Genomic DNA, 26,797 nt, shown 5'->3' with positions numbered 1-26,797 from the left:
AGAACCTCAGTCGATCCTGTAGTAATGGTTATGTGACCATAGCAGCCCCCCTTCCTCAAGCCGAAGCACACCTCAGACTCAACAATATACGACTTACGAAACACCATCACACAGGGAGACTTCAGCAGCCGCGCCCAGGATTGCTTTTCCATCACTAGAATAAATTTTTACAAAGGCGTTTGTTATTGTCATGAACTAAAATTCCCACAGACATTCCTGGGCTTACAGTGGTGAAGTCCCAGAGAGCACACAGGAAGCTCAAAACAGTAAGTCAAAAGTGTCTTTTGATTAATCTCCCCCAAACACAGCTTCGTCTGTCCTGCCCTGATCATATGCACAGCACCCACTGCCTACAGTCGGGCAAAGTTTCTCCACAAAGTCTACTTCAGGAGGGTGTGGCAATTACCTCGTACCTACCAAAAATGGTAGCAAAAATGAGCCACAGCAGCACTGAAAAGTCAAAACTCCCAAGTCAAGCCATCATAGATGGGATCGTCTGTATATATTCTAAGTGAACAGAAATGTTTTTAAAAAATAGTGCAAAGAAAGCTGTTTCTAATTTTAAACATTTTTCTAAGTCTAATTCAAGTCTAGGCAATTAACTTGAGAGTTTTCTGGCAAAATATCTATTTGCCTCTGGAGAAATGAGCGTGTCCCTGTTGTGCTGATTTCATGACCAAGTATAACTGCTCTGCTTTTACCTTCTCAGCCACCTACGGCCGAGACTGCAAAACCCAAGCTCCTTAAAGGCCCCACTGGCTTCACCCCTCATTTCCCCAGGCTCCCCCACCATCACTTCCTGATCAAGCCTTTTATTTCATTATTACAAAACTGATGATGAAAACCATGTCTGTAAATAAGTGTGATATGCCCTTATTGTTTGCTGCTCAATTTCCCTAAACATTTGTATCACAGTGTTAGTCCATAGGTCACATACTTCTCGTCAAATGAAGTCTCGGCCTTAGTAGGCAGCTTCGATTTCTCAGAAGTTTCTAAACCCATAGATAGTGGCAATAGTGAAGGGACTGAAGCCTGCAAGATGCTGGTGTGAAACTGTGAAAAAATATAAGTTAAAAAAAAATCAATCAACAAGCAAAACACAAGCCACAGCGTAACAAAACATATAGACTTGGTCGGCCCCAAACACACTCCTGTACTGCTCGGCTGCTTAGACACACAGTGAGCACACACCCAGCCAACCACTCAGCAAGTTTCCCCTGAGCCACACTCCCCCGACACACAGCCACCGAGGGGAGGCAAGATGCGCTCGGGTGGCTTGACCAGCAAAGCTCAGCCTCCTGAGGAGGCAGAGGACTCAGCGGTGCGCGCTGCCGTTCCTGAGGGACGGCACCACGAAGCGCAGAGGACGCCACGTTGTAGCCTGTGGAACTGGGCTCTTTTCTACATCCGGCCCCCAGGTTGGTTCTGGTTTAAATCTTTACGACCAATGCTGGGAAATCTCTTCAGCTCTCACCCACGTTTCCTGAAGCTCAGCTATTTTCCTAGACCCTAATCAGGGGGAAAATGCACTACCCCCCCCCCCCATTTCTTGATTTTTTTTCAAACTTTAAGGTTTCAGATTCAAATTAATTTTTTTTTTCCTGGTTTTCTTCAACAGTAAAGTTGGACTCTACCAATTCTCATCACATCATTTTTATTCAGTCTGGAACAATCACTTATGAAAACTAAACACCATTAAAGTGGAATCCACAAGGGCTGGAGAAGCGTGGCCAGGGGCACTGCTTGCTCCCCCAGCAGGCTGGAGCCGCCAACTGCAGTTCCAAGGGATCTAGCGCCCTCTTCTGACCTCTTTGGGAACTGCATGCAGGCAGTGTCCATACACTCTGGCATAAAATAAATAAAAACACAGGGACACATAGCAACCACGCAGGAAAACTCCGCATGCCGTATGCATAGAAGCCAGACCTCTCCAAGTACAGCAGCTACTGGCCGTCAAAGGATGCGTTTTTGGAAGGCTAGGGTAGGACAATCACTACCTCTATGATGGCCAGGACAACAAAGGGAGCCTCTGGCTCAAAATGAAATAAAGGGTTTTGTTGTTGTTGGGGTTTTCCCCTACTTACAAGCAGGGAACTTCTCCTTGAACCTGACTTCATAATTAGTATCTTGACTGATGAACTATTCACCACTCTCCAACATTTAAGTGTGAAATGTTAGTTGTTTTGCTCAGGACTAGGGGTGTAGGTCAGTGCAGAGTACTTGTGCCCAGTACTGCAAGGGGGAGAGTTGAAAGTGCCAGGAAAAGAGACGCCTCACCAGGCGTTACCTGTTCATTACAGGGTCATGAACAACACATGTGAGAGAAGGCATTCAAGGTGTCGAAGGAAGCAGCTGCGGAGCACAGCTGAGCTGAGCAAGAATTCCCAGTGCCCGGGCTCTCCACACAGCAATTACGGTAAAATTAAGATGAGGCTTCAGGACAAGGGCCAATCTGCACCTGGGGAACCCTGGGCTCACCAGGCCGAGGAGGACTGCAACAAGCCGCAGCTATGCGCAGCCCTGCGGGAGCCTGGGCCCAAGAGTGTGCAAGGAAGGCGTGGACCAGCTCTGACCTAGTGCAGCAGATGGAGACTCTAGGAGGTTCTGACTGGTAACGGTACCGCACCACCAGGATCAATGGACAGGCACGGGCAGGGAGTACAAGGTGCCCCCACCTCGGGCACTTTACCAAGCTGAGACAACATTCAGTGAAAATACTTAGGGGCGCGGTGTGCACACCTTTAACCCCAACACTGGGGAGGCGGAGACAAGAGGGTCTCTGGAGCTCCAGGGCAGCCAGAGCTACACAGAGAAACCCTGTCTCAACTCTCCTCCCTCCCAAAAAAGTACTTAGAGGAAAAAGGAGGGGGACTTGGACAGAATGATGAGCCCAGAAGCTGGCCTCCAGCACAGAAGTGACACCAGCTGTCTACAGGGTTAAACTGTTGGCACCAGGGACGGGCCAACGCCTTCATCTCTCCCTCCCGTTAAGCAGGAGTGTCTACAGCAGTTCAGGTGTTCCTGCCTCACCACTATGCTGGCTGTGGGGACAGCTTGTTTCCTTAGCTTATAACCCAGGTCTCTGTGCTGTTCGGAAGATAATCTGGGAACGGCCCGAGGGCCTCCCTACCCATCAACATGAATGGACACCAGCTCCAGGGAAGGCCATCTGGAGATCTCTGGAGAAGGGAAGGCTGCACTTCATATGAGGAGGTGTAAGCGGGTTCACCCAGGAGGTGAACAGCCGCTCCGTGCTCTTCCACTGTGACACCCCTCAGGCCTCAGGGGAGAGGCCAGCTGGCCTGTGGCTGCAGCAGGGACACTGACTGAGCTACAGATGATGCCGATCCTCTGGTCTTCTCTGGGTGCTCTCACCACAGGGCTGGGAGGGGACGGGGGGTCCCAGCCAGCAGGCTGCCCCCACAAGCAGCCACTGCCATGAGGAGCCTCCTGCTGCTCCTGAGCAGACAGAGGGGAGGCCTGGCCACCCTCTGCAGACTCCTTGGGAAGATGGCCATCGGGCCACAGCTTGGTGCTGCTGTCTAAGAGGTGATAAGCAGGTGTTCTTGTGCCTTATGAACAGAAATGGACAAAGACTTCCCCGCCCTCTGACTGCTTTTTCCGTGCTTGGGTCGCCAGAAAGGACGAAACTAGATTTGTGTACATGATCTTACTTACTGTCTCCTGACTTATTAGTACCCAATCTTTAAAAAGCAGACCATCTTCTCATATTTTACAGTATCTACCTCAAAGACGCTCATGCGTGTTTTGAGATGGGCTCCTTTTAGGCTGCTCTCAAACTCCTAGCCAAAGGATGCCCTGCCTCTTCAGCTGCTGAAATTACAGGCCTATGTTAATACATCTGCCTTGTTTTTATTGAGTTTCATAAGCAATCTGAGTTTGCTTGTTATCCAAAGTATTTATTAGGAAGAGGGTAGGTACACATTTTAAGAGGAAGAGACACTGGCAGCCCACAGGAGCTACCACAACAGATCAAAGGGTAACGGAGCCGGGAACAAACCACGCCGCAGGCAAGCAGAGTTCACAACGCAAGCACTCAGCCCTCCAACACAGACCGTGCCGGGATCCCACACGGGGTCCCACACGTACCTCTTCTGCGGTGCTCGTGCTGAGCGGCTCCCTGCCGGGAGAGCCCATGCCTGGTGTCGAGGAAGTACTTCTCTCCAGGTCGCTGAAGCCCTGCGCGTCCAACAGGGTGGAGCTGGAGCTGGAGCGGAGCAGACCCTCACACTCTGCATCCGGGCCTGGAAGAGAGAAGCAGAGCTGCAGCCCGCTGTGGGGAGAGCGGGGGGGTGGGGGGGGTGGCGCTCTCCTCTTTCTTTCCTTGAACACGTGTACCACCGAGCTGCAGTGCCAGCCCCAAGCATACACAAACACGCGGCGTTCCTTCCTTGCGTCAGGTGTAGGTTAGCAACACAGACTCGAGGACACAGCATCTTCCGCTGTCCGAGACTAAGCCCTGAGACCCGGGCCGCACGGAGGACCACCCGAGGTGGTCACAGTGAGTCTGCCTTCAGTCAGGACTGGACAAAAGAGGTTTTTTTTTAAAAAAAAATTATGTCATGAACCCACTGCAATTTTGTAAGTATTAGTTTAGCCCTGTTTGGTGATGCATAACTTTAATCCTAGCACTCAGAGGGTGAGAGTAGAAGAATCCGGAGTTCAAGAGCACCCTCAGCTACACAGCAAGTTCAAGGCCAGCCTGGGCTACATGACAGCCTAGCTCAAAAAAGTTGTCTGTCTGTCTGTCTGTCTGTCTACTATCATCTTCCTACCTACCCCTTACCTGTCTACTCTACACACCTACCCACCTATCCATCCCAGCATGACCCTCCAACTCTGGATAATGGCAGAACCCCCATTTAATCACTGACCTGCTCATCACTGCCGTGGTTTAGGAAGTACACAGAGAGCAAAGCAGGAGAAGAGAGAAGGAAAACGACAGCTAACCCTTCCAAATGGTCCCTTTCTGCCATTTCAAACATAGAAAAGAACCAAACGTCCATTAAAGCACTAAGCTGAAAAAGTTTCACCAGCAGTCAAGTAAAGGGTTAACTGTAGAACACAATGCTCAACAGCCATTTTCTTAAAAATAGAAAGATTTTTAAAACTCTAATCTCTAAATAATGCCAAATTGCATACTATACTTATCTAGAGATTTTAATGATGCTGTAATGTCTCTTGGTTTCTGTTTTGTTTTGTTTGTTCTCTCTCCACACCTCTCTCTCTGTCTCTCAAAGAAACTGTCTTGCTATAATATAGCCCAGGTTGGCATCAAATTCAAGATCCTTTCGACTCAGTTTCTCTTGTGTAAGAGCAGATGGCAACCGGGCCCTGCTCAGATTCCCCTCATGTCATCATGCCACAGCCTCTCCACCACTCGAAACCTCCAGACACTCTGGTCTTTCTCCCGAGCTCCCAAGGCTCTGTAGATGAGCCCTCTTTCTTGCTCCAGAGTGCTCTTCCTGGAACTCCTCACTGATGCACACTCATTGACCGGGTGCTCCCAACAGATTAGCTTCCTAAGAGCCATGTGATCTGGGACAACATGTGAGAGCTCTTAGGAAACTGAGCTAAGTATGTAAGGTCACGGCTGGTTAGCATCAGGCAAAGCAGGCGCCCGCCTCTCACCTGGGGCCGGGGCGGCTGGGTCCTGTGCTGTCCGGTACCTGCCCAGGCTCTGCCGGAGTTCCTCTATCCTCCGGTCCTGCAGAGAAAACAGCGTCACCAAGGAAGCCTCAGAGCACCAAAAAGAACAGTGGCTCACTCTTGGTAGCTGAACACTATTTCCAAACATCAGCACAGCAGCATCTGCATCTGTTCTGAGTGTGTCGCAGACACAGAAACAGAAACAGCCACCCTGATCTCACAGGTTCTTTTACCCACCATCTTTAAAACCAGCTGACACAACAGCGCTTAAATAAAAAAGAAAAAAATCAAGGGCTGAGACTGCTTGTGGATGTGGAGAGCCAGCATGAAGCCTGATGACTTGTGTTTGATGTCAGTGGATAAAGCTCTGGTGTTCGGGTCCCAGCACCACACAGAAACCAGCTGTGCCAACTGTACCCACAGCACACCGGGGAGTGGGGCAGAGGGGGTAGAGCTGGGTCCCAGAACCTGCTGCCCAGCCAGCCAGGTGCCAGGGCCACTGACTTCTCAAGAAAATAGACGGAGGGAGATGCGGGAAGACGTGGGAAAGCCAACCTGACCTTGACTGTCAGCTTTCACATACAGCAACGTGTGTGCAACACACACACACTTTCACATACAAGAACATGTATGCAACACACTCTCATACACACATTCCCTCTTTACACATTTTCTCTCTCAAATACAGAATCTCTCTCATACACACACATCTCTCTCTCTCACACACACTCATTCTCACACACAGAATGACACTGAGAGGGGAACAGCAAAGGTGTAAGAAAAAGAAGCAAGCCTTGGGGAGGCTGTGGTGAGGGAGCAGCTGTCTCTTGCACTCTGCAGCCCGTGACACAGCAGAGAGCATCCTGCCGGTGCAAACTGACCCAGAGGTTTTAGGCAGCCACGATCAGGTGAGGTCACTGAGGAGGACACTGCCCAAGGGGGCAACAGCTCTGCTTCCAGCATGATGAAGGCCAAACACAGGTGAGCAAAAGCAAAAGCCCTAGTGACACAGGTGTTAGGCACTGAAGACAAAGGTGGGGCCAGGAGTGAGCGAGGGGCTGGCTGTGCGCTGTTATTTCAGTTCTCAGGGAAGGCAGGCAATTCCAGGTGTAAAAGAGGTCAGGTGCATGGAGAAAGAACCCCAGTGTCACAGCGCGCACACACCTTCTCTCTCCATGGCGCTGTGCCCTGCTGTGAAGCTGGACCTCACCCTTCCTGTCGGCCTAGAATTGCCAGAACATACTATTTCTCCTCTCATCAGATATAAAGCTACGTTCAAAAGGGGATCCTGGGTTGCTGGCCTCTACTCTGTGCACACAGCCAGTCACATGTGCCACCACTGAGGCTGTGCACACTCAGGCAGGGAGACACAGGAAGGTCCCTGAATGTCAGCAGAGGCTGGTCCAGCCGAGGTCACACAAGGAACTGCCCAGAGCAGACAAAATGGTGCCGCAGAGCGTGAGCACAGCAGTAACAGTGAGGTTTTGTGTGGTACCTTTTCTTCATTTGCTGCCATCAGAGACTCCACTGCCCTTTTCATTTTCTGTACTTCAACGTCTGAAAATGAGGCAACACTGTTAGAAGGAGCTCAGCCAACCTGAGAAGCCACTTACTCTTCTGCCTGAAAAGCTTTAAGGTCAACATGGCAATGATTCTTGTCTAGGAACAATGAAGATGAGCACTTTCTACCTCACCCACATGCCTGTCACAGACAGCAATGTGGGCAGAGAGAGAGAGACAGACACCCTCTCAGGGAAACAGCAACTCTCCCTTTAAACGCTGAAGATGAAATGTGGGCACAGCAGCAATGACAGCACTGAGTTTTTCAAAAAGGAAGCTGTGGGCAGTGGGTGAGAGCAGCGGGCGATATTCACAGTGACCAAGGTGGAGGGACGTGCTCAGTCATCACGAGCTGGAGAGGCCACGGGAGAGCCATGCTGAGAAGGCAGCTAGCTCCACAAAGGGACGAGCACCTTGCTTCATCTGCAGGCCTCATTTCTCACACCGTTCAGAACAAAACCAAGAGGGAGCAGCTACGGCTACACAGTGAGACTCCCTTAACACCTGCCCTAACGCAGAACTGCGCACTTTAATAAAGAGAACACTTAACCAGACGGAGCCCACTGCTAAGATACGGAAACAGGAAAATTACTCAGCTGAAGTTACCTGCTTCTGAAGGGGAAAAGTAGTAATTTTAAATTTGTTTACGGATACATTTTCAAGCAGAAATTGCTGAAGCTTATTGTTTGTTTGTTTCAAGCAAGTTCCCTTACCCCAATAATCTGCTCTGTGGTCAATTAACAATTTATCTTTACGTGGCATAAGCAGCCCAGGCTCCACAAAGCTTCTAATGTCCCCTCAGCTAAGTAAGGAGTGTCTAAGTGGACAAGATGAAGCTTGCCACGAGCTCTGCTGACATCTGGCACTGAAGCGCCTGTGAGGACTTCTCTCCTGGGCCTCCATCACCCGCCCCACAGAAACTGGGCTGCAGGAAAAGCCTGTAAGGGGAGCTTTCCTCCTTGTTTCAGGTCTGTCTGCTTTGTCCACCGTGAAGAAATGAGGGCCCACGGATGAAGCAGCTGCAGTCCTGCTGACAGATATGTCTTAAGCATGCAAAGAACAGGGTGGCTGCACTGGTGAACGAGAAGCCGATGGGTACACCAGAACCTTACTTTTCTCTTTGAGCTTCTTTTTAATATTTTCATCTGCACGGGAAAACCCATCGGATCGGAGGTTAGCACATATTACAAGAAAACACTATCTCAAGAGTCCTAGTATTTGGCTTCCTTTACCTAATGCTGGGACTGGAATCCCACAGAGAACCCAGAACATGAAACAGCCCACGTGACCCTGGGACTGGCAGCGAGCACAGGGCTGGAGCCTCAGGAAGAGGCTGTGCAGTGAGCTGCACCACCTGACCCCTGGCCTTCCGCACCAACAGTTAGGCCTCAGGGTGAGCAAGCGCGGCGTGGACTGGCTGATGTCACTTGGCCGGCTCTTCCACATTGGTGTGACCCTGGCCCTCCTGACTACAGCCACATCCGACTGAGCAGGCAAGCCCACCATCACTGAGAGGGCCTGTCCCCCGTTCAAGGAGACAGGCCCACTGCTGGCCAGCCAGGAGCAGGAGCAGGAGCAGGCTGCGGTGAGGCTCTGAACCCTGTGCCCAGGTCCTGAGCTGAGCTGGCCCTGTAGTGACAACAGGCAGCTCGACCGGCTCCAGTCCCCACATCTGTGTGGGCAGGACTGCAGACACACCTCCAGCCCACGTGCAGCCAATCAGTGTCCACTCCACTGTTTCTTTAAATAATTTATTTAATTTTATTTTATGTGCATTGGTGTGAGGGTGTCAGACCACCTGGAACTGCTTACAGACAGTTGTGAGCTGCCATGTGAGGGCTGGGAGTTGAACCCAGGTCCCTTCGAAGAGCAGACAGCGCTCTTAACCACTGAGCCATCTCGCCAGCCCTCCACTCCACTCTTAAACTCTGAGGGGAGATGGCACCATGGTTCAGGGCTACAGCATGTGATTAGCAGAGTCAGTCCTGAAATTGTGGTCACTGCTGAATGCCCTATAATGTTATTTTACTTACGTTAAATCCAGAGAAGAAAACATACTTCCCTAGGGACTGACAAACAGGCTTCTGATGGATAAGGAAATATAAAATGCTACTCGTTTGCATATTATACCACATGACAAAGCTCCAGCAACTGGAATCTATCTAGTGAGGCAGAAGTTGCTCTAGTGTCTAGCATCATGGCTGTCATTAGAATATGTATACAAACACACGAACATATTTTCTAGCAGTGCCAGAATATAGAATACCATATAATAAAAATAAATAAATAAACTTTTACACATAGAATAAAAGTTGAGCCAGGGCTGGTGTCCAGCCTGTGGCCCTTTGGCTTCCATGTCCACGTGCTAGAACTGCCACTGTGCACTGCTGTGTCAGACCCACATGTAAGCTTTCACCGACACATGTCACTGGACTTGCTTTCTACTGCCCAATATGAGATCCTCTGCTGCATTTCACAGGAAGAACATCGAGTGCTAGACAGCCAGTCTTACCTCGATCAAGGGCTTCGATCCCTTCTCCTTTCGTCTTGCAAACCAGTCTCTCCTGAAGCCTTTTTACTTCACATTCCTTCTCTTCCAGTTGCTCTTTTAAAGATGCCAATTCATCCTTCAAATTATAAATTCATTTTAAAATAGTAGACTATGGCAGAAAAGGAATATTTATAGAGCATATTAGCTCTTTGAAACAATACTTAAGACTGTGGGAATGAGACAAAAAAACCCACAAAAACTTACACACAAACACAAACTAGACAGAAGCAATGGTAAACACTATTATTATAAGTAATGTATAATAATTACAGTGTAACTGTTTCAAGTTTGTCAGTACAGATAAGAAGAAACTGTTTGGAGTATAATGAGGATGGGGTAGTCTCTCAAGCTCCCCGTGCATTAAATCAAAAGTCTCACCAAGTTAGTGTACAAAATTAGATACCTGTCATAAAAGCAAAACAAAATACAAACTCAGAAAGGTTTGCTCAGCTTCCTCAGAATGTCAAGGTTACACTCAAGATTCTTGGATAGCCACTGGGCTTCAGTAGCCTCAGGCAGGCAATTTGAGGGTTACTGTCACCAAATCCTGGACTAGATAATTCTCCCTTGTCACTAAGGCAGGCTCCTACAGCGATGGAAAGAGGAATCTAGAACTGGAGGATTTCAGTCTTCCTTTTGAAATGACGTACCTGCCAAAGCTTCTGAGGCCGCTGATGTTTTTGTTAGCATTTTAAACTTCAGCTTTGCTTTAGAAAGTACTAGCTTTAGCAAATTGCAGGCCATGTCTATCACAGTACCTGGAGTTATGCAACAACAACAGACCACCTACTCAGCGTGGCACACGCTCGCAATCTCCGTGCAGCTATCTGTCTGCATGCAAAGGGTTATGAAAAGTCCACCCGGGAGGCCCGGGGGGCCCTGCGCTCCTGACCTATGGTAAGGAGACAGCTAAGTTCAGCCCGCTCCCTGCAGGGCTTCTGAGCAGTGACCCCTGACCTCTGCATGATAGTGAGCGCACACTGGCTCCCAGAAGCCTCAAGAGGACAGCAGGCTCTAGTTGATATGAAACGGAATCCTTCCACCAGTGAACTTTAACAAGTATGTTATGATACTCAGGGGTCAGATGGTGTAAGAAATACATTTATAAGCTAATACTTTTCTATTTTACCTGTTCATTATTTACATTAGCGATCCCACTGTCCCTTTAATGAGGGTGTGTGCATTTGTAAGGAACAGGTGACACACACAATGAAAGCGCATGCTACTAAAAACAGCAAAACGACACATGCCAGACGGCAACAGGCCACAGGGCTCCGCCAACGTCTACTCCACCTTCAGTGACTCCCATTTCTGTTCCATCCGCTGCTTTTCATACTGCATCTGACCCACCTTGATTTTCATGCTAGAAAGTTTGGCCATTAAAGACTGGTAGAAAGACAGAGGAGTGAGAGAAAACGAGGCAGAAAAAGACAAGCTAAAAAACTAAGAAAACAGCATCAGTTCCTGAGGAAGGTTAGCTAACTCGGAAACGACAGTCTGTTCCTGGCATATTAGTCAAGCCCTGGTTGGCTGAGAGCCCTAGCACGCAAGCTAGGCCCCTCCAGCCTGGGGAAACCCCGTGTACTTGAGGTGTTTGCCATTTTCCTTATAATATTGCTCATAGAATGACAGACCATGTTTAAAACTTATTTTTCTTCAACTTACTTTAGTTGACTTAAGTTTTTTCTCATACTGTAGTCTTTCACCGTCCATTTCACTGACTTTTAACCTCAAATCATTGATCTCTTGTATCAGTCCCTGTTAAAAAAAAAAAATTAATTAGAAAAGTGTATAGCTTTCCAAAAGAGCAGCCAGAAAGCCCTAAGCCAGCTCTTGGGGTGTGAGTTAAGAGAACCAGTCCTAACAAAGGAAGATCCTGTAAAGTTTACCCCTAATGGCCAAAGCACACTTCCACTGATATACTGACTTAAGTTTCCTGAACGTCTGCCCTCAAGTGCTTCTGAAAACAAACCGTAGCTCTGATCCTGACTAGGAAAATGCTATGCTGGAATCCTTGGACCAGGAGCCCAGCATGGAGCTGGGAAGTCGTGGACCCTGTAAGCGGTAGACCCTACAGGGAGAGCCTTTGACCTTTAGGAGCGTGTCCTGAAAGGGATCTGGGGACCCCGGCTCCTTGCCCTCTTTTCTGCTTCTTGGCCATGAGGTAAGCAGTTTTCTCGCCATGCATTTCATGATAGTGTGCTGCTTCAACAAAAGCTCAAAGCAACGAGGTCCCCAAGCAAGGACTATGGTCTCCACAACCGTGGCTAAAACAAATGTCTCTTTAGAAGCTGTCCTGGTGTTGGTGATGTGTCCGAGCCACCCACTCTTTTATAGCGTGGAGGGGCTGGAGCTGCCCACACAATTCTGCATTGGTGTGGCCACAGAGCAACCTGACAGAGACCATTTACTCAACTGGGACTAATGATTCCAGGCTGTGTCAGGTTGATGGTCAACGCAAACTTCGACATGACAGCAATGTGATCAACTCACAAAGCAGTTTGACACTGAACTCAAAGCCACTCAGCACCCATCCTATATTAAAACTATTTATGGACCCCCATCTTTCCACACAAACTAGGAATTTTCTCTGGCAGTCATTTACCTTAAGATCCTTTTCTGTGACACAATATAGTTATTTGAAGATTTCTATAATTTCTGCCTAGTCTACAAAAATATCCACTTAGATTTCCTTAAACCAAGAATCTCAACCTAAGGGTAGCTGGGGTCTTATGTCCAGAACACACACAGCCAATTCAGTATCATAATTTACATGTGCCAACGTTTCAGAGTCCAAATGATTTCATAACAGAGTATCATTTAATACCACTTCTACTGCCGCTTTGTAAATTTGCCCAAATATTCTGAATCCAAATTACAAAGTCGGTTTCCCTGGTTTGCTCAGCTTCCCAGGAGAGCTCAGGACCTTTCCTCCTTTTGTCTCTCGGGCTTTGCTATTGTTAACAGGCAGCTCTGAACTCCCAGCAGCCACTGCCACTTCCTGTACAGGGATCATTTTACCTTTTTTTTTTTTTTTTTTTTTTTAAGAAAATCTATCCAATTCTTTTTGGTGGCAATTCATTAAACATAAATCTAAAGTTTCAATCTGGGAGAAGCCAGATATGCCCAGGATAAGCCTGGCTGAAAAACCTGGAGCTTTATCTTTAATGAAAAAGCAACAACAACAACAAAAAAAAATTTTTTTTAAGTGTGGTACTTCAATTACTACCTTTCAGAGCTCCTCATTTTCCGTGCTCAAACCAGAAGGGGGCGCAGATCTTCAAAACTTAAAGATTTCAAAGCACCAGTATTCTAATTAACACCTACAGGTAAGGCCTATAAAGTGTTCCTTACTTCAACACTTTTTGGGAAACCAACATCCAAACTCTCACAGTTCTTGCAGAGTGCTGAGAGATCTGGGACTGCAGAGCGGCTAGGTAAAGGTTTTATTTTTGGGGACATTAAGCCAGAACACGTACATACTGCACTCTGTTTAACGTGTGAAGACTACTGTGATTACTTTAACATAAAATCGCAATTATCAAACATTCTGTGATACACTCTGTAAATATGTGCACGCCGCCCTATCAGCAGTGTGGATTAGCTTACAGAAAACAATCAAGAATTGTGTTTCTTGGAGGTGTGTTCACAGAGTCACTCTACAAAAGGCAGGCAGAGCCGGGCAGTGGAGGTGCTGTTCCCAGTGCCGCCAACACAGGCCGAGCGCCAGCCACAGCGTACGCGGTCTGACTGGCTGGCTCACACCCAGATCACACTGAGCACAGGGTACACGGTGAGAGGAAGCTCCGCAGCCGCAGTGCGGGCAGCCTCCTCACCCCCCCTCTCCCCTGCAGCCTCCTCACCCCCCCATCTCCCCTGCAGCCTCCTCACCCCCCCTCTCCCCTGCAGCCTCCTCACCCCCCCATCTCCCCTGCAGCCTCCTCACCCCCCCATCTCCCCTGCAGCCTCCTCACCCCCCCTCTCCCCTGCAGCCTCCTCACCCCCCCCATCTCCCCTGCAGCCTCCTCACCCCCCCATCTCCCCTGCAGCCTCCTCACTCCCCCATCTCCCCTGCAGCCTCCTCACCCCCCCTCTCCCCTGTAGCCTCCTCCCCCCATCTCCTCTGCAGCCTCCTCACTCCCCCATCTCCCCTGCAGCCTCCTCACTCCTTTCTTGTCTGCCCTGCAGCCTCCTCCCCCCTATCTCCCCTGCAGCCTCCTCCCCCCCCATCTCCCCTGCAGCCTCCTCCCCCCCATCTCCTCTGCAGCCTCCTCACTCCCCCATCTCCCCTGCAGCCTCCTCACTCCCCCATCTCCCCTGCAGCCTCCTCACCCCCCCCATCTCCTCTGCAGCCTCCTCACTCCCCCATCTCCCCTGCAGCCTCCTCACTCCCTTCTTGTCTGCCCTGCAGCTTCCTCATCCCCCATCTCCCCTGCAGCCTCCTCACCCCCCCCATCTCCTCTGCAGCCTCCTCACTCCCCCATCTCCCCTGCAGCCTCCTCACTCCCTTCTTGTCTGCCCTGCAGCTTCCTCATCCCCCATCTCCCCTGCAGCTTCCCAGCTCCACCACCCAAACAGTCTGTCTGCTTAGGTTCAGAGTGATGGAGACCGGGGGATGACAAGATGAGAAAAAGGGAAACATCTAAGCACATTCTTGAGAGGCCATTAGAGTAGAGTAATCCCAGCACTCAGGAGGCAGAGGCAGGTGGATCTCTGAGTTCGAGGTCAGCCCGGTCTACACAGTGAGTCTAGGACAGTCAGAGCTACACAGAGAAACCCTTCAGAAAAAGGAGCATTAAGTAAGACTTTTAAAGAGACTGCATAGGGCCTGCATTAAGGCCAGTCTTGATTAAGGTTGCGTATGCTCAAAGTGACTGACAAGGAATTTCAAGTCTAGAACAGGAATCAAGATGGTGATTTCTTTTTGCCACTGAGGAAGCAAACAAGCAAGGCTTTCCGCTGTAATTAGATCTTGGACAGGAAACTATGTTGGGAATCACAGTGGAATAAGTTACACCATCTGAAGCCTGGTATTACATGGTGATGACACAGTCAATACGCACATATCTGACATGAGGACAGAAAGGAAACAACTGCCTGCCCTCTCTCCTTCCTGGTCTCATTTTCCTGACCCAGGACACCGCCCCACACCCTTCACCAGAACAGAAAAAACAGAGGGTGCTGAACCCTAGGAAGGAGTTCCTGAAGCTTAGTTTCATTTTATTTCCCTTCATTTGTGGTGTCAGGGATTGAACCCAGGGCCCCATGTGTGCTGGGAACAAGGATTCTGCTGCTTAGCTCCGCCCTCAGCTCCGTGCTTCCTCCTAAATGAAGGTTTGAAATGGACAGACACCTCCTCAACCCCCAACCAGGCAGCAAATCAGAAATGCCACATTAATAACAGAGAAGAGGCATCTTTAGTCACAAGTGCTTGAAAGACTTTGTGTGTGTGAGAGAGAGAGAGAGAGACGGAGTGTGTGAAGAGAGTGTGTGTATGTGCACTGTGTGTGTCTGTGTGCGTGTCTTTGCAGCAGTGGCTGTGAGCAGCCAACATGGGCGCTGGGAACGGACCTGCAGCCCTCTGCCAGGGCAACAAGTGCTCTTAACCCTCCACGAGTGCCTCTCACTGACTAAGTCACCCTGAACCTCCTAAGAGCACAGTGAATTTCAGCCAACTGCAATGACCTGTACGTGTAACGAGCCAACAAAGTGACTCCAAGTGCTGGGATTCTGTGAACGTGTAACAGAGGCTCCGTCGGTTAACAAATCCCCTTACATGTGGTAAATGAGCAGTGGGCCTAGTCAGGGCGACGCAGAGAACCACGACTTCAATGCACATCATGAAACCAGCGTGGTTTGTCAGCCAGCTGCCACAGACACCTTAGAGTCAAAATCATTTCTACAAAACATTTCAAACAAACAAAATCTCAAAACAAAAACTGGAACTAGCATTTTTTGTGAAGAAATTAGTATGTGATTAAGGCTTATTCTGAGTTCTTTTTATTTATTGTTGTTGGGTTTTTTGTTTTGTTTCGTTTGAGACAAGGGTGTCATGGTGTCCAGTCTACTCTCAAATTGGCTATGTGATGGAGGCTGGCTCTGAACCCCAGATCCTCTGCTGCCATCTTTCAAGTGTGGGGATTAGAGGCACACACCACCACGCCTGGCTTCTGCTGCCTCTGGAGCGGTGCTATGGGCAAAACCTAAGGTCCAGTGAGCCCTGAGCATCACTTTTAAAAGGAAACAGGATGAGAGCATACATTAACTAAGAACCTTTCCTTCACACCTCCAGGAGTTTCAATTTTGGTGCCTGTGTGCACACGTGTGTGCGTGTGTGCGTGTGTGAGTGCGTGTGTGTGCACGCGTGTGTAAGGGTTACAGAGGAAGAGAAGGGGAGGGGAGGGGGTAGAGAGCAAGCGCACACACACTCACCTCTGTGTCTCTGAACCTGTCTTCATAATCCAGCCTGTCCTTCTCTACAGCCGTCAGTTTCAGCTTCAGATTAGAGACCTCGGCCATCAGCTCCAGCTTCTGTGTTTCTAAGGATGTCCGACTCAGAAGCTCCTGTCAGAATTGCACATATATTCACAGGCTGTCTTCCTGTGAGTTCTGTCGTGACTGCAGACAGCCACGGCTGAGGGCGGGCTGCGGGTGAAGAGCACTGGCCACGCTGCTCAGGCTCACCCCACTAGCAACCCTGACTGAGCAGAACTACACCGAGCAGCAGGTGCGGGGTGGGGAGACGAACTTGACCTTGCAGACTTTGTTTTAATTAAGATTTATTTATGTATTATTTCTGTACAGCATTTTGCCTGAACACCAAAAGAGGGTACCAGATCTCACTATAGATGGTTGTGAGCCACCATGTGGGTGCTGGGACTTGAACTCAGGACTTCTAGAAGAGCAGCCAGTGCTCTTATCCTGTGAGCCGCCTCTCTGGCCCTTCTGCGGCCTCTTAAGCCTGCTGACAACATGGATGATGCTGTGCATGCAGCCTGGTATATGCTAGGGACTGGGAGAAGTGACCCTACGTCAAGTCCCTGCAACAACCTCACAAGGAACAGCAGCTCAGCCCTGTTTATCAACATGGAGGACAGGGGGCTCGACAGCCTGTCCAGTCCCACAGGCACCTACAAGCCCCTGTGCACACACAAACACACTTGTGTGAGTTCTAAGAGTCTGATATGGTGCTTATCACCTTACAGAAATAACAGGCGCCCAAAAGGTCAACTCATAATCCCCATAACACTGTCTCCTACTCCAGCCTCACAACTCTCTCTCTGTGTCTGAGTCTGCTGGTCCAGACTCTAAACGCAAGAGGCTGTGGGGCTGTGGACAGTACTGCCAAGGACACAGGGCAGGCCCACTGCTGCAGGCTCCGGCCCCTACCTGCTGCAGCATTTCCTCAGTGGCATTCAGCTTCTCCCTGTGCTCCTCAAGACAGAACTCCAAGTCTCGGATCTTCTCTCCCTGGGCCTCCACCTGGTCAGTCAGCACGCTCACCTGATAATTTAACGCAAACACTCAATGACTCAGAGGCTCGAGGTGACACAGGCTCAGCCCCGTCACCGAGGGACAGATGGCAGCGGGCCCTCTCACTGCTGTTTGTATTTTGCTCTGTGTGGATCAAACCCGGGGCTTGTGCAGGCCAGGCTAGGGCCACACCCCCCGCCCTCTGCTGCCGTGTGACCCAAGGAGCCCTTTACAGTTCAGGAGAAACGTGGTACTTCTCTATGAGATCTTTACGCGTTAAAGTCACTCCAGATAGCATCAGAAAGGCTTTACTTCCAAGGCCGTGGTGAGGGCCTGGTCTGAGAGGGCAACAGAGAGTATTGGAACCAGATGCTAAAGACCACGAAGATTGGGGCTGGAGAGATGGCTCAGAGGTTAAGAGCACTGGCTGCTCTTGCAGAGGTCATGAGTTCAATTCCCAGCAACCACATGGTGGTTCACAACCATCTAAAATGAAATCTGGTGCCCTCTTCTGGTGTGCAGATGTATATGCAAACACAACATTCTATACATAATAAATAAATCTTGAAAAAAAAAAAAGACCACGAAGATTTCACACTAAAAGGGGCAACAGTCAATAAAGAGCACAAATTCTACACGGCCTTTCAAGACCAACAAGGTCACCAGTGTGTTCAAAGCAAGGGCATGGGAACGGGGCACAGTGCATTTAGCATGTGTTGGCCCGAGTGCAGTTCCCAGCACCAAAGAGGAAAAAGAGAAAGCCAGCATGAACTGCAAAACACTGCAGCATCCCAAGAAACAGTGGGGCTCCCCCGTCAGCCCCAGGCTCCCTGCAGACCCACCAATCTGTCCTCAGCAGTCCCCAGCTGAGCAAACACACTCTGGCTGACTTACCTCAAAACACAATGGTCAAGACATCTGCTCTGTACTCAAAAGCACCAAGAGCAAGCAAACTCGAGTGCCTCAGGGTAGTTTCCAACAGCAGGCTCCCCTCGGACGCCTCGTTTGGTCAATTAATACATGCTCAGACCAAGGCTCTACACTACAGGTATTCACAGACCTGATGGCAGGTGACACAGAAGGTCACTTGGGTGGCCCTGAGCCAAGCAATGCTCCTGAGGACGGGGTGGCACGCCCTCGGCCCCCACAGCCAGCCCTGCACACTCCCTGTACCACGGCTGGCCTGGCATACACTTCTTGTTCATGAGATAGGGTCTTACACTGTAGCTCAGGCTGGCCTCAAACTCGTGGCAATCCTTCTGCCTCAGCCTCCTAAGTGCTGGGGTTACAGACACTGACACCACAGCTACCTTCTCTTCACTGTGTCATTCCTGTCAGTAGCTGGCTGGGCGGCTGCACGCTGGTGAATTATTTCACTTTCGACAGTCTGCGACGGGGCCAGTCAGGAATCCCTGCGAATATGGCGTCTGCACGCTGTGGTCCCTGCGTGGCACAGCGGCCGTTCGCACACAGCCTGCCCCTCTTCCCTACGCTCCCAGCGGGGCCCCCAGTGCGAGGTGAACTCATGCGGAGAGCTCTCGCGCTGCCGAGGTGTGTTTACTGTGGGTGCAGCGCGCTCCACACGCGGGACCTAAGTTTGCAAGTACACCACACGCGTCTGACGCAGCACTTGCCTGAAGCACAAGGGACTCCTTGTCGTTCTCCAACCGCGCCAGCCTCTCCTGGTACACGTCGCCATGCCCGGCCAGGTGCCCATTGGTCTGAACAGGGAAAGAACACAGGAAAGGTGAACGCTCCTTCAGCAGTGCTATGCCGTGACACAGTAAAAGTTATGCTGAACTCAGAGCGCCTGACTGAAACTCCGCACAGCCGCCACTTCCATGAACGAAAAACTAAGAACTAAGTGACAGCAGACCTGGCAGGCCCTGTAAGCACTCACACATCTAGACACAACTGACTGGGCACACCAGCTCCAAGCACACACAGAACGAGTTCCCTGCCTTGGTTGTAAATGCCCCCCATTTATCCCTGAATGATCCCTGCTGTGGTAAAACCCTGATTGAAACCAACCTGGGAGGCGAGGGCTTCTCTCAAATTCCAGTCCACCAAAGGCGGCCAGGGCAGGAACTGAGCCTCGGTCTGGGAGGAGGGAGGCCTACCGCCTCGGACTGAACAGCCTGGGGCAAGCAAAGCCAGCACCCAGGAGAGGACACTCTCCACCTCCCTTGAATGAGCCAGTCACTAATCGAGGTGTAAAAAAAAGCATGGCCTGTGATGTCCCCAGTTCCAGCCATACCATCCTCAGGTGCACACGGGACGCCAACGCCCAGTCATGGAATAGACAGAGCAGCGACCAGGCTTCTTCCTGGCCCCTCAGCACTCCAAGACACGACAAGCTTCCCAAGTCTAGAAAGCCTGCAGAAGCCTGTCTCGCACCACCGAAGCTTACACACTCCATCCAGAGCAATTTCTCTGGTGGCACTGACTGGCCTATTAGCTTTGCAGTCCTTTCCCGTCTTGGCTTCACCAACTCTTACACACTTATTCATCTGTACATTAAGATCGGCTCCTAGGCAAACCCAGGCATCAGCTTGTACCTTCCTGGTGTCCGGCTCAGAGCCCTCCACGTAGACCAGGCTGGCCTCAAACTCATGAAGATTTCTTCCCTCACCCCTTAGCTGCGGGGATTAAATGTGTGTGCACCGCTGTGTCTGCGTGTTTCATTTATTTTTTTCATATCCAAGTCCTGAAAAGCACACTTGAAAAGTCTCACAGAGACTAAAACACATAAAACCATCACTCTGAGACACAGTAATACATACCACATCCCCTTTTCCTCCCACCCTCCTTCTCCAGGATGACACTGTGTAGCCCAGGAACGATGGTCCTGTGTCAGCCTCCTGTGATTACAGACCTGAGCTCCTGTGCCCAGACCGTGATGTGTAAGTTACTTACAGGTTCACAGTCACAATATGTGCTCTATCCACAAGATTCCCTGAACATCCCTTTAACCACAGCAGGGACAAAAGCCAGAGGAATCCAAAATTGACAGGCTGTGGCATCCAGAACTGAGAACAACCCCTTCAGAGAACCAGGAGAAAACGAAAGCCACAAGCCGTGCCGTCTTGTGCACAAGGCTCATGTGCTGTGGCCTCCATGATTTCTCTGAATTAACCTGCATCTATTCCACCTCCCCAGATTCCTATTTCAGTTCTAGGAGTGCCAAATGTTGAAAACAAAACAAAATGGGAGAAGGAAGAGAGGGAGGAAGAAGTGGGAAGGAGGAGGAAGAAAAAAGAAAGACAAGATTGAATGTGCGGTGTTCCTCCGGAAGATGCCGGCACGCTGTATCACATTTCCCAAGAGGCGACGGGACACTCAGACGCTAACTTGGCAAGTGCGCAGCGCATCTTTAGAGAGGGTGTAATGTTAACATCAGCTCTCAACAGCGTACCTGCACACTCGGATCACGCTGTTACCTCAAGTGCCCAGAATTAACTCAGAGTCCATGGAGTAGTGGGAATGACATGCATCCCCTGGGGCCATGACAAGGAAATGCTCACGCCTCCCTGAGGACAGCCTTCTGGAGGACAGCCAGGACACACAGTGTATGTCTTGAGCACAGAGGCAGAGCTGGACAGCTTTAGTTCCTAGTTCTGACTGTGCGCCTCACGGGGCGCCTGTTTTTAAAAGTCCTATGCAAGTAATGTTTTAGGAACACACTTCACTAGGCTAAAGATGCTGTATGCTCAGTGAGTGCAAGAGGTCCAACCTTCTCTTCTGTCTCTCCTAAAGAGATGGAGTGGGTAGAGTTCCTGATGCTGACCAGGCAACAAACATCTGGGCTCAAGCAAGTCTCCTGCCTCAGCATCCCATGTGCCACTGAGTCAAAACAGAAAGTTTCCATCCATTTTCCCTCCTGTGGTTCTGGATGGGGTTTGAACTCAGGGCTTCACAGGGAAGAGCTCACAGGGAAGATGAGCTCACCACAGGGAGGAAGCCGCTCACCACAGGAAGAAGAGCTCACCACATGGAGGAAGTGCTCACCACATGGAGGAAGTGCTCACCACAGGAAGAGCTCACCACAGGAGGAAGAGCTCACCACAGAAGAAAAGCTCACCACAGGAAGAAGAGCTCACCACAGGGAGGAAGCGCTCACCACAGGAAGAAGAGCTCACCACAAAAGAAGCACTCACAGCAACACCTCTGAACACCATCCCCTACTCCTTTATTCGGATTAGCAGCACTTTCAGTCCAAACATGACAGAATGAGAAATTTCAGAGCCAGCTGTGCAAAGTGCAATTCTGAGAACTGACTCAGGGATGTACTGCCATCTGCAAGTGAGTACCGCACTCCAGGTCAGCAGCTGTCCCTGAGGCACCAACAGTCATCATGGGAACCCAGGGAAAGAAGGGGACCCGGAGCAAGGGGGGACCCAGGGCAAGGAGAGACCTGGGGCAACGAGCGACCCAGAGCAAGGGGGTATCCAGGGCAAGGAGGAACCCAGGGCTAGAGATGCTGTCTCACAGACTCCTGGAGCTAGCAGGGACTCCATGACAGGACACGACTTTTCTGAGCACAATGCAGGTGCACACAGGGGAAGGCATCGCCCACCGAGGCCTCCACTTCTATGGTGAGTGTGACCAGCATGAAAGCCCAATGTGTGGGCACAGGTGGCACCCTGCCACGTGCCTACAGAGCGGTTCAGACACAGGAGTTGGGGAGATGAGCACCTCTGTGTGCCACGGCTATCCTGGCTGCCAGCTTGCCGGTGGGGGCCTTCGCCTGGTCTGTGATGGGGTTCCCTCATCCACACGCATCTCCACCCCCTCCCACCTCCTCCATGCTCTGTTCTCTTCGCTAGCCCTGCCAAAATCTCAGCTCACCCGGGAATGGTGGCACATGCCTGTCACCACGGTCCTGGGCCAACATGCCTGTGTTGCCAGCTGGCTTATGCTGACTTCTGGAAGTGTTTATTAGCATACTCGATCCTCGGTTCCAGTTCCGTGTCCCCACACTTACATGAGACAGGCTTCACTCCACTATCCTTACGGTCCTGTGTGCACTCACTGAGCCTCTGTCCTGCTCGGGTGTCCCCAGGTAACCTTCCAGGTCCTCATTCATCTTTCTAATGAGTGACTTACAGGAGGACCCCCCCCCCACACACACACACACACACACACGCTGCCTACGGCTTCTCAGGAGGGGCAGAAGCTCCCCTCACTACGGAATGCTGGCAGGCCCAAGCTTGTGCAGGGCATCAGGGCTGCTGAGCTCAGGAGCACAGCAGCCAAGCCGGGCCTGGGGACAGTGGTCTACACCCCGCCCCTTTCTGTAGCTCCCACTTTGTCTTCTCCACCCCTCTTCTAGACATCCCGGCTTGGCCTGCGAGTGCAGGCAGCATGTGCGGGCAGTGATTGAGTGCAGGCAGTGTGTGAGGGAGAGCAGGGAGTGAGTGAGTGCAGGCAGTGTGTGAGGAGAGCAGGCAGTGTGTGAGGGAGTGCCCCCAGTGTGTGAGTGCCTGCAGTGTGGCTCACCTTTCTGTGCTGATGCCGGACAACTGAGCAACCCGAGATGCTGCCTTGAACAGACAGTGCCGCTCGCTGGTGAGACTTATTGGCTCTAGCAGTATCTCCCTCAGAGACAGAGAGTGGGGTGTGCTGGGGCTCTCGGGTATCTCTGGGCTCTGAGGTTCGCTGTTCCCTGGTTTCTCAGTGCTCTCTACCTCCTGTCCGCCCCCTCCTCACTCTACAACCAGAGCACAGTGAGCACAGGAGTTTTCTCAATGGAAAGGCGTCCCCGGGGAGAGGAAGGTGACACCAGTGTGGATGCACTTAGCACTACTGCACTATACACTTCAAAACAGTTAACATGGTAAATTCTAAAACCACCAACGAAACAAACCGGGAGATAAAGGCTGATGCCATCACAGAATCTAAGCACCAGAATGCCATAGTCAGTCTGAAGTGTCCCCTCCCCCAGGCTTGCGGATTTAAACCCTTGGCTCCCAGGAACACCCAGCCCTACTTCCTGCTATCCCTTTGCTCTTAACTGCTGACACAATGTGGCCAGCCACCTCCCACTACCGTCACCACGTGCTTCACGCCACGGTGGACTGGATCCTTTCTTAAATCCTAAGCCAAACAAACCTTTCCATCTTTTAAGTTGCTACTGTCAGTTATTTTATAACAGCCAGAAACCACACACAGAATCCCAGCAAATTCCCCAAGAGCAAGTAGAGAAATGGCCCAGCATCAAGCAGAGGCAGTTGGCAACTGCAGGAGGAAGGCAGTGAATGGCAAAGATACAGAGGCGGCAAAGCTGGGTTCTAATGTGGGCTCACAGAAGGTCCTCTTCAGCAACGTGTCTCCATTTCCTCATTAGTAAAAGATGGGTGACGGCTTCTGCCTTGTGGAACTGTGAGGAGCCCAGGCTAACCCGTGCAGGGCTCCTCCCTGAGCCTGGCCGGATACAGAGATCTCACAGATGGAGAATCTAGCAGGGAAAGGACCCTGGCCCACCACAAGGGAGCCAGTTACGGTCATCAGAGCCCTGCACTTCCGGTAAAGAGGGAGCAGGGGCTTCTGAGACTGCAGAGGTGCTCCCGTGATGATATACGGTCACTGGTTATCGATTCCGATTCAGCAATGAAAGTCCTGGTTTTCACATTCGGTGGTGGCTAGCCTGAGAGTCCTTTGTGAGGTGCTAGTTTTCTCCTTAGTGCAGCAGGCATTAGCACTGGTGATTGTCACTCGGCCAGGGCTAGGAGCACCCCTGCCTTCCCAGGGGATGCAGGCGCTTCCGCTAACTGCTGCCGCCTCCTTAATTATTTCACGTAATTGGCAGCTGAACAGCTGTCTGGACTGCCAGTCCTCAGGAGGTGGGATGAAACTGAGGCCTGCTGAGGATACCCAGAGAGACCCTGCTTCAAACAAGCAAACAACAGGAGCTGGATGCAAGAAAACAGATGCACAAACAGCTTATCACAGCCAAGAGACAGTGTGTAAGCATACGTCTGTCCTAACAGTGTTCTATCGTGTATGCACTAAGAAGAGAAGACAATTATGAGTCAGCAGTCAGTGTCCTGTAGTTGGGGGGAGGCAGGGTAGAATTCCATCGCAATGGTGGAACACTACAGTGTGTTACACAGATATCACTATTGGAGGACTGCATCTGCCACGTCGTAGATTTAAGGTGGCAAATAGAAGAATATGAGCCAAGCACATAGTTTCTGTTTCTTTTACCACTCACTTGCCCTGCAATATTCTCACAATGCTTCTTCTAACCCAAGAATCCAAGGCTCAGAGTCGCCACAGCCAAAAGAGCACACAGCAGACTGAAAGGAGAGACTCACAATCTTGCCATTTTAGTTCTGAGCTAGCAGACCTTACAAAAAGCATCCTTCTCAATGAAATGAATGATGCTAACTTTAATGTCTGCAAATCAAGGATTCTAACCTGTGAGGTCCAGCATAGAAACGGGGCATTAATGGCCAGACTGTGGCTGTCGAATAATCGTCATACAAGCCTATTTATTTATTAATTTAAAAAATGAAAACATTTCATCCCAAGTGCACATCTTTTAAAGGGTAAAAACGCAGATGTGCATAATTTAGAGTCCAGCTGTGGGATGTTCTAACTAGGCCCTGGCTGGTGGGAGTCACAGAGCTCCAGCTGCTCAGCTCCATGTCCTCCAGCCTCCTGCCGTCCTGCTCTGCTGCTCTCTGCAAGGCCTGTCTTTTCATGTGGGCCTCAGGAATGTTTTTGCAGACCTTGGCAAACAAGCTCCATCTTCAGCCTGTGTCCTGTAAGTGATTTCAGTCACCTGTGTTACATGACATCATACTGAGAAGTCCCAGATGACATTAAAGCAACTGTCCTGGAGCTTCTGGAAAACCTCCAGGGACAGTGTCCACAATCACACTGACCAAGGAAAACATATCAGCCAAATCAGCTGAGTTTTCGGGGGGGCACAGAGCGGGAGGTGAGAAGAGCACCCCGAATGCACTCAGAAAGCGAGGTCACGATTGCGGACACCCTTCTCCCTCTCAGCCCTCAGAAACAAACACTCAGCAGATCAAATGGCACAAGTCAATCATCTACCTACTGGTCCTACTGAGTCACGGCTGCCACCGGTGGCCTCTGGGTGTGAGTGAGAAGAAAACCCGTTTGCCAGTAATGAATTCCTTTCTCACTGTGTGCTGAAGGTCAGAGTGGAAACAGGAAGTAGGAACAGGCTGAGGAATGTGCCAGGGAACAGTGAGTTAGCTTCTCAGCACCAAGCTACGCCCAAAGGAACAAGCAAACCTGACTCTGAAATCCCTGGGAGGACCTCCCAGGGCAGGGGCAAGTCTCACGACCAGGCGTCATCTGTCTCAAAAAGAGAAGCACCCCAGCTACCCTGCTGACAGATGGTTGTCCGGCACCAGCTGATGGGACCGGGAACCAGGCGAGGCCTGGACTGGAAGGGGCTCTAGAATTTGTGCACCATCACAGGAGATGCTTCGGCGGTAGGCAGTAGGCATGCGTTCAGGCGCTCAGGGCAGGTGTCCCTCATTCCTCCAGTCTGCCAAACAGACCTTAATCTTTCGTTAGTTTCTATAGAAACAACCAAATCATAAGCATGCGCAAGCATCTTAATCACACGCCACCCTCAGTGTCGCCTCGCCTGCTTTTGTGGCGTTCTTTAGACTCTGTGTTCAACATGTACAGATGTGGTACTTACTGTATCCACACCAGCAGTAACAGAAGAGGAAGTGGCACGACTGTCACAAACCACTAGGTGGCACTTCTCCGACACAGCTACAGATTTCCTGCTCCCTGAAGCACTCATGCTCTCTACTTCCTGTTTAGAGCAGCCACTGCGTCCTCTGCAGGTGGCCCACCCCACTACACGGAAAGAGCCCTGTGTGCGCGGCTCCTCATGGGAACACTTGCTTTAGACACCAGGTCATTCACGAAGCCTGGCCCCAGTCCACTTTTACAGGGAGGATTGGACAGCCTGTTGGCACCCATACAACACAGTCTTTACAAAGTCATCCGTAGGGGCGGGAGAGATAGAGAAGGGTTACACGGTCTGTTCTTCCAGAGGGTGGTTCAACTCCCAGCACCTACACGGTGGCTCGCAACTGTCTGTTGTAAGGCAGACAGACACACACACACAATCTGGTACCTTCTTCTAGCCTTATAGGCACTGCATACACTTGGTACACAGACATACAGGCAATTGAAACATCCATATGCATAAAATAAAATAAGGAAAAAAACCAAGTTATCTTTAGAGTCGAGAGGACTTGGGTCTCACGTTCTGCCTTGTAAGTTTTTTTTCCTTCTTCTTCTGATCTGCTACTCTATGCTCTCAGTTTCAGAATAAACACCAGAAAACAGCACAGAGGAGGAACACAGAGAAGACAGCAGAGGAGGAACACGCAGAAGACAGCACAGAGGAGGAACACAGAGAAGCCAGCAGAGGAGGAACACACAGAAGCCAGCACAGAGGAGGAACACGCAGAAGCCAGCAGAGGAAGAACGCACAGAGGAGGAACACGCAGAAGCCAGCAGAGGAAGAACGCACAGAGGAGG

The 26,797-nt window shown here is 50.5% G+C and overlaps 1 protein-coding gene across 14 annotated transcripts in view; it reads right to left on the bottom strand.

Moving 5' to 3' along the window:
- The window catches only part of Ppfibp1 (PPFIA binding protein 1), a 126,065-nt gene that overhangs the window by 20,133 nt on the left and 79,135 nt on the right, over positions 1–26,797 (bottom strand). For 8 of the 14 annotated variants that reach the window (XM_060384507.1, XM_060384506.1, XM_060384511.1 and 5 more), the window contains 12 exons: positions 18,889–18,975; positions 17,171–17,284; positions 16,214–16,345; positions 11,447–11,539; positions 11,075–11,167; positions 9,743–9,857; positions 8,343–8,375; positions 7,166–7,227; positions 5,653–5,728; positions 4,111–4,265; positions 938–1,053; positions 98–154 (listed from right to left, as the gene is read on the bottom strand). In XM_060384507.1, the coding sequence (XP_060240490.1) occupies positions 98–154; positions 938–1,053; positions 4,111–4,265; positions 5,653–5,728; positions 7,166–7,227; positions 8,343–8,375; positions 9,743–9,857; positions 11,075–11,167; positions 11,447–11,539; positions 16,214–16,345; positions 17,171–17,284; positions 18,889–18,975 (1,133 nt within the window). The remainder of the gene's footprint in view (positions 1–97; positions 155–937; positions 1,054–4,110; positions 4,266–5,652; positions 5,729–7,165; positions 7,228–8,342; positions 8,376–9,742; positions 9,858–11,074; positions 11,168–11,446; positions 11,540–16,213; positions 16,346–17,170; positions 17,285–18,888; positions 18,976–26,797) is intronic. The other 6 variants (XM_060384513.1, XM_060384515.1, XM_021646022.2 and 3 more) reach the window with 3 other exon arrangements.

This window comes from Meriones unguiculatus, chromosome 5, assembly GCF_030254825.1.
Source record: "Meriones unguiculatus strain TT.TT164.6M chromosome 5, Bangor_MerUng_6.1, whole genome shotgun sequence".
In the NCBI taxonomy this organism is placed as follows: domain Eukaryota; kingdom Metazoa; phylum Chordata; class Mammalia; order Rodentia; family Muridae; genus Meriones; species Meriones unguiculatus.
This window is presented reverse-complemented; position numbering and strand designations above follow the sequence as displayed.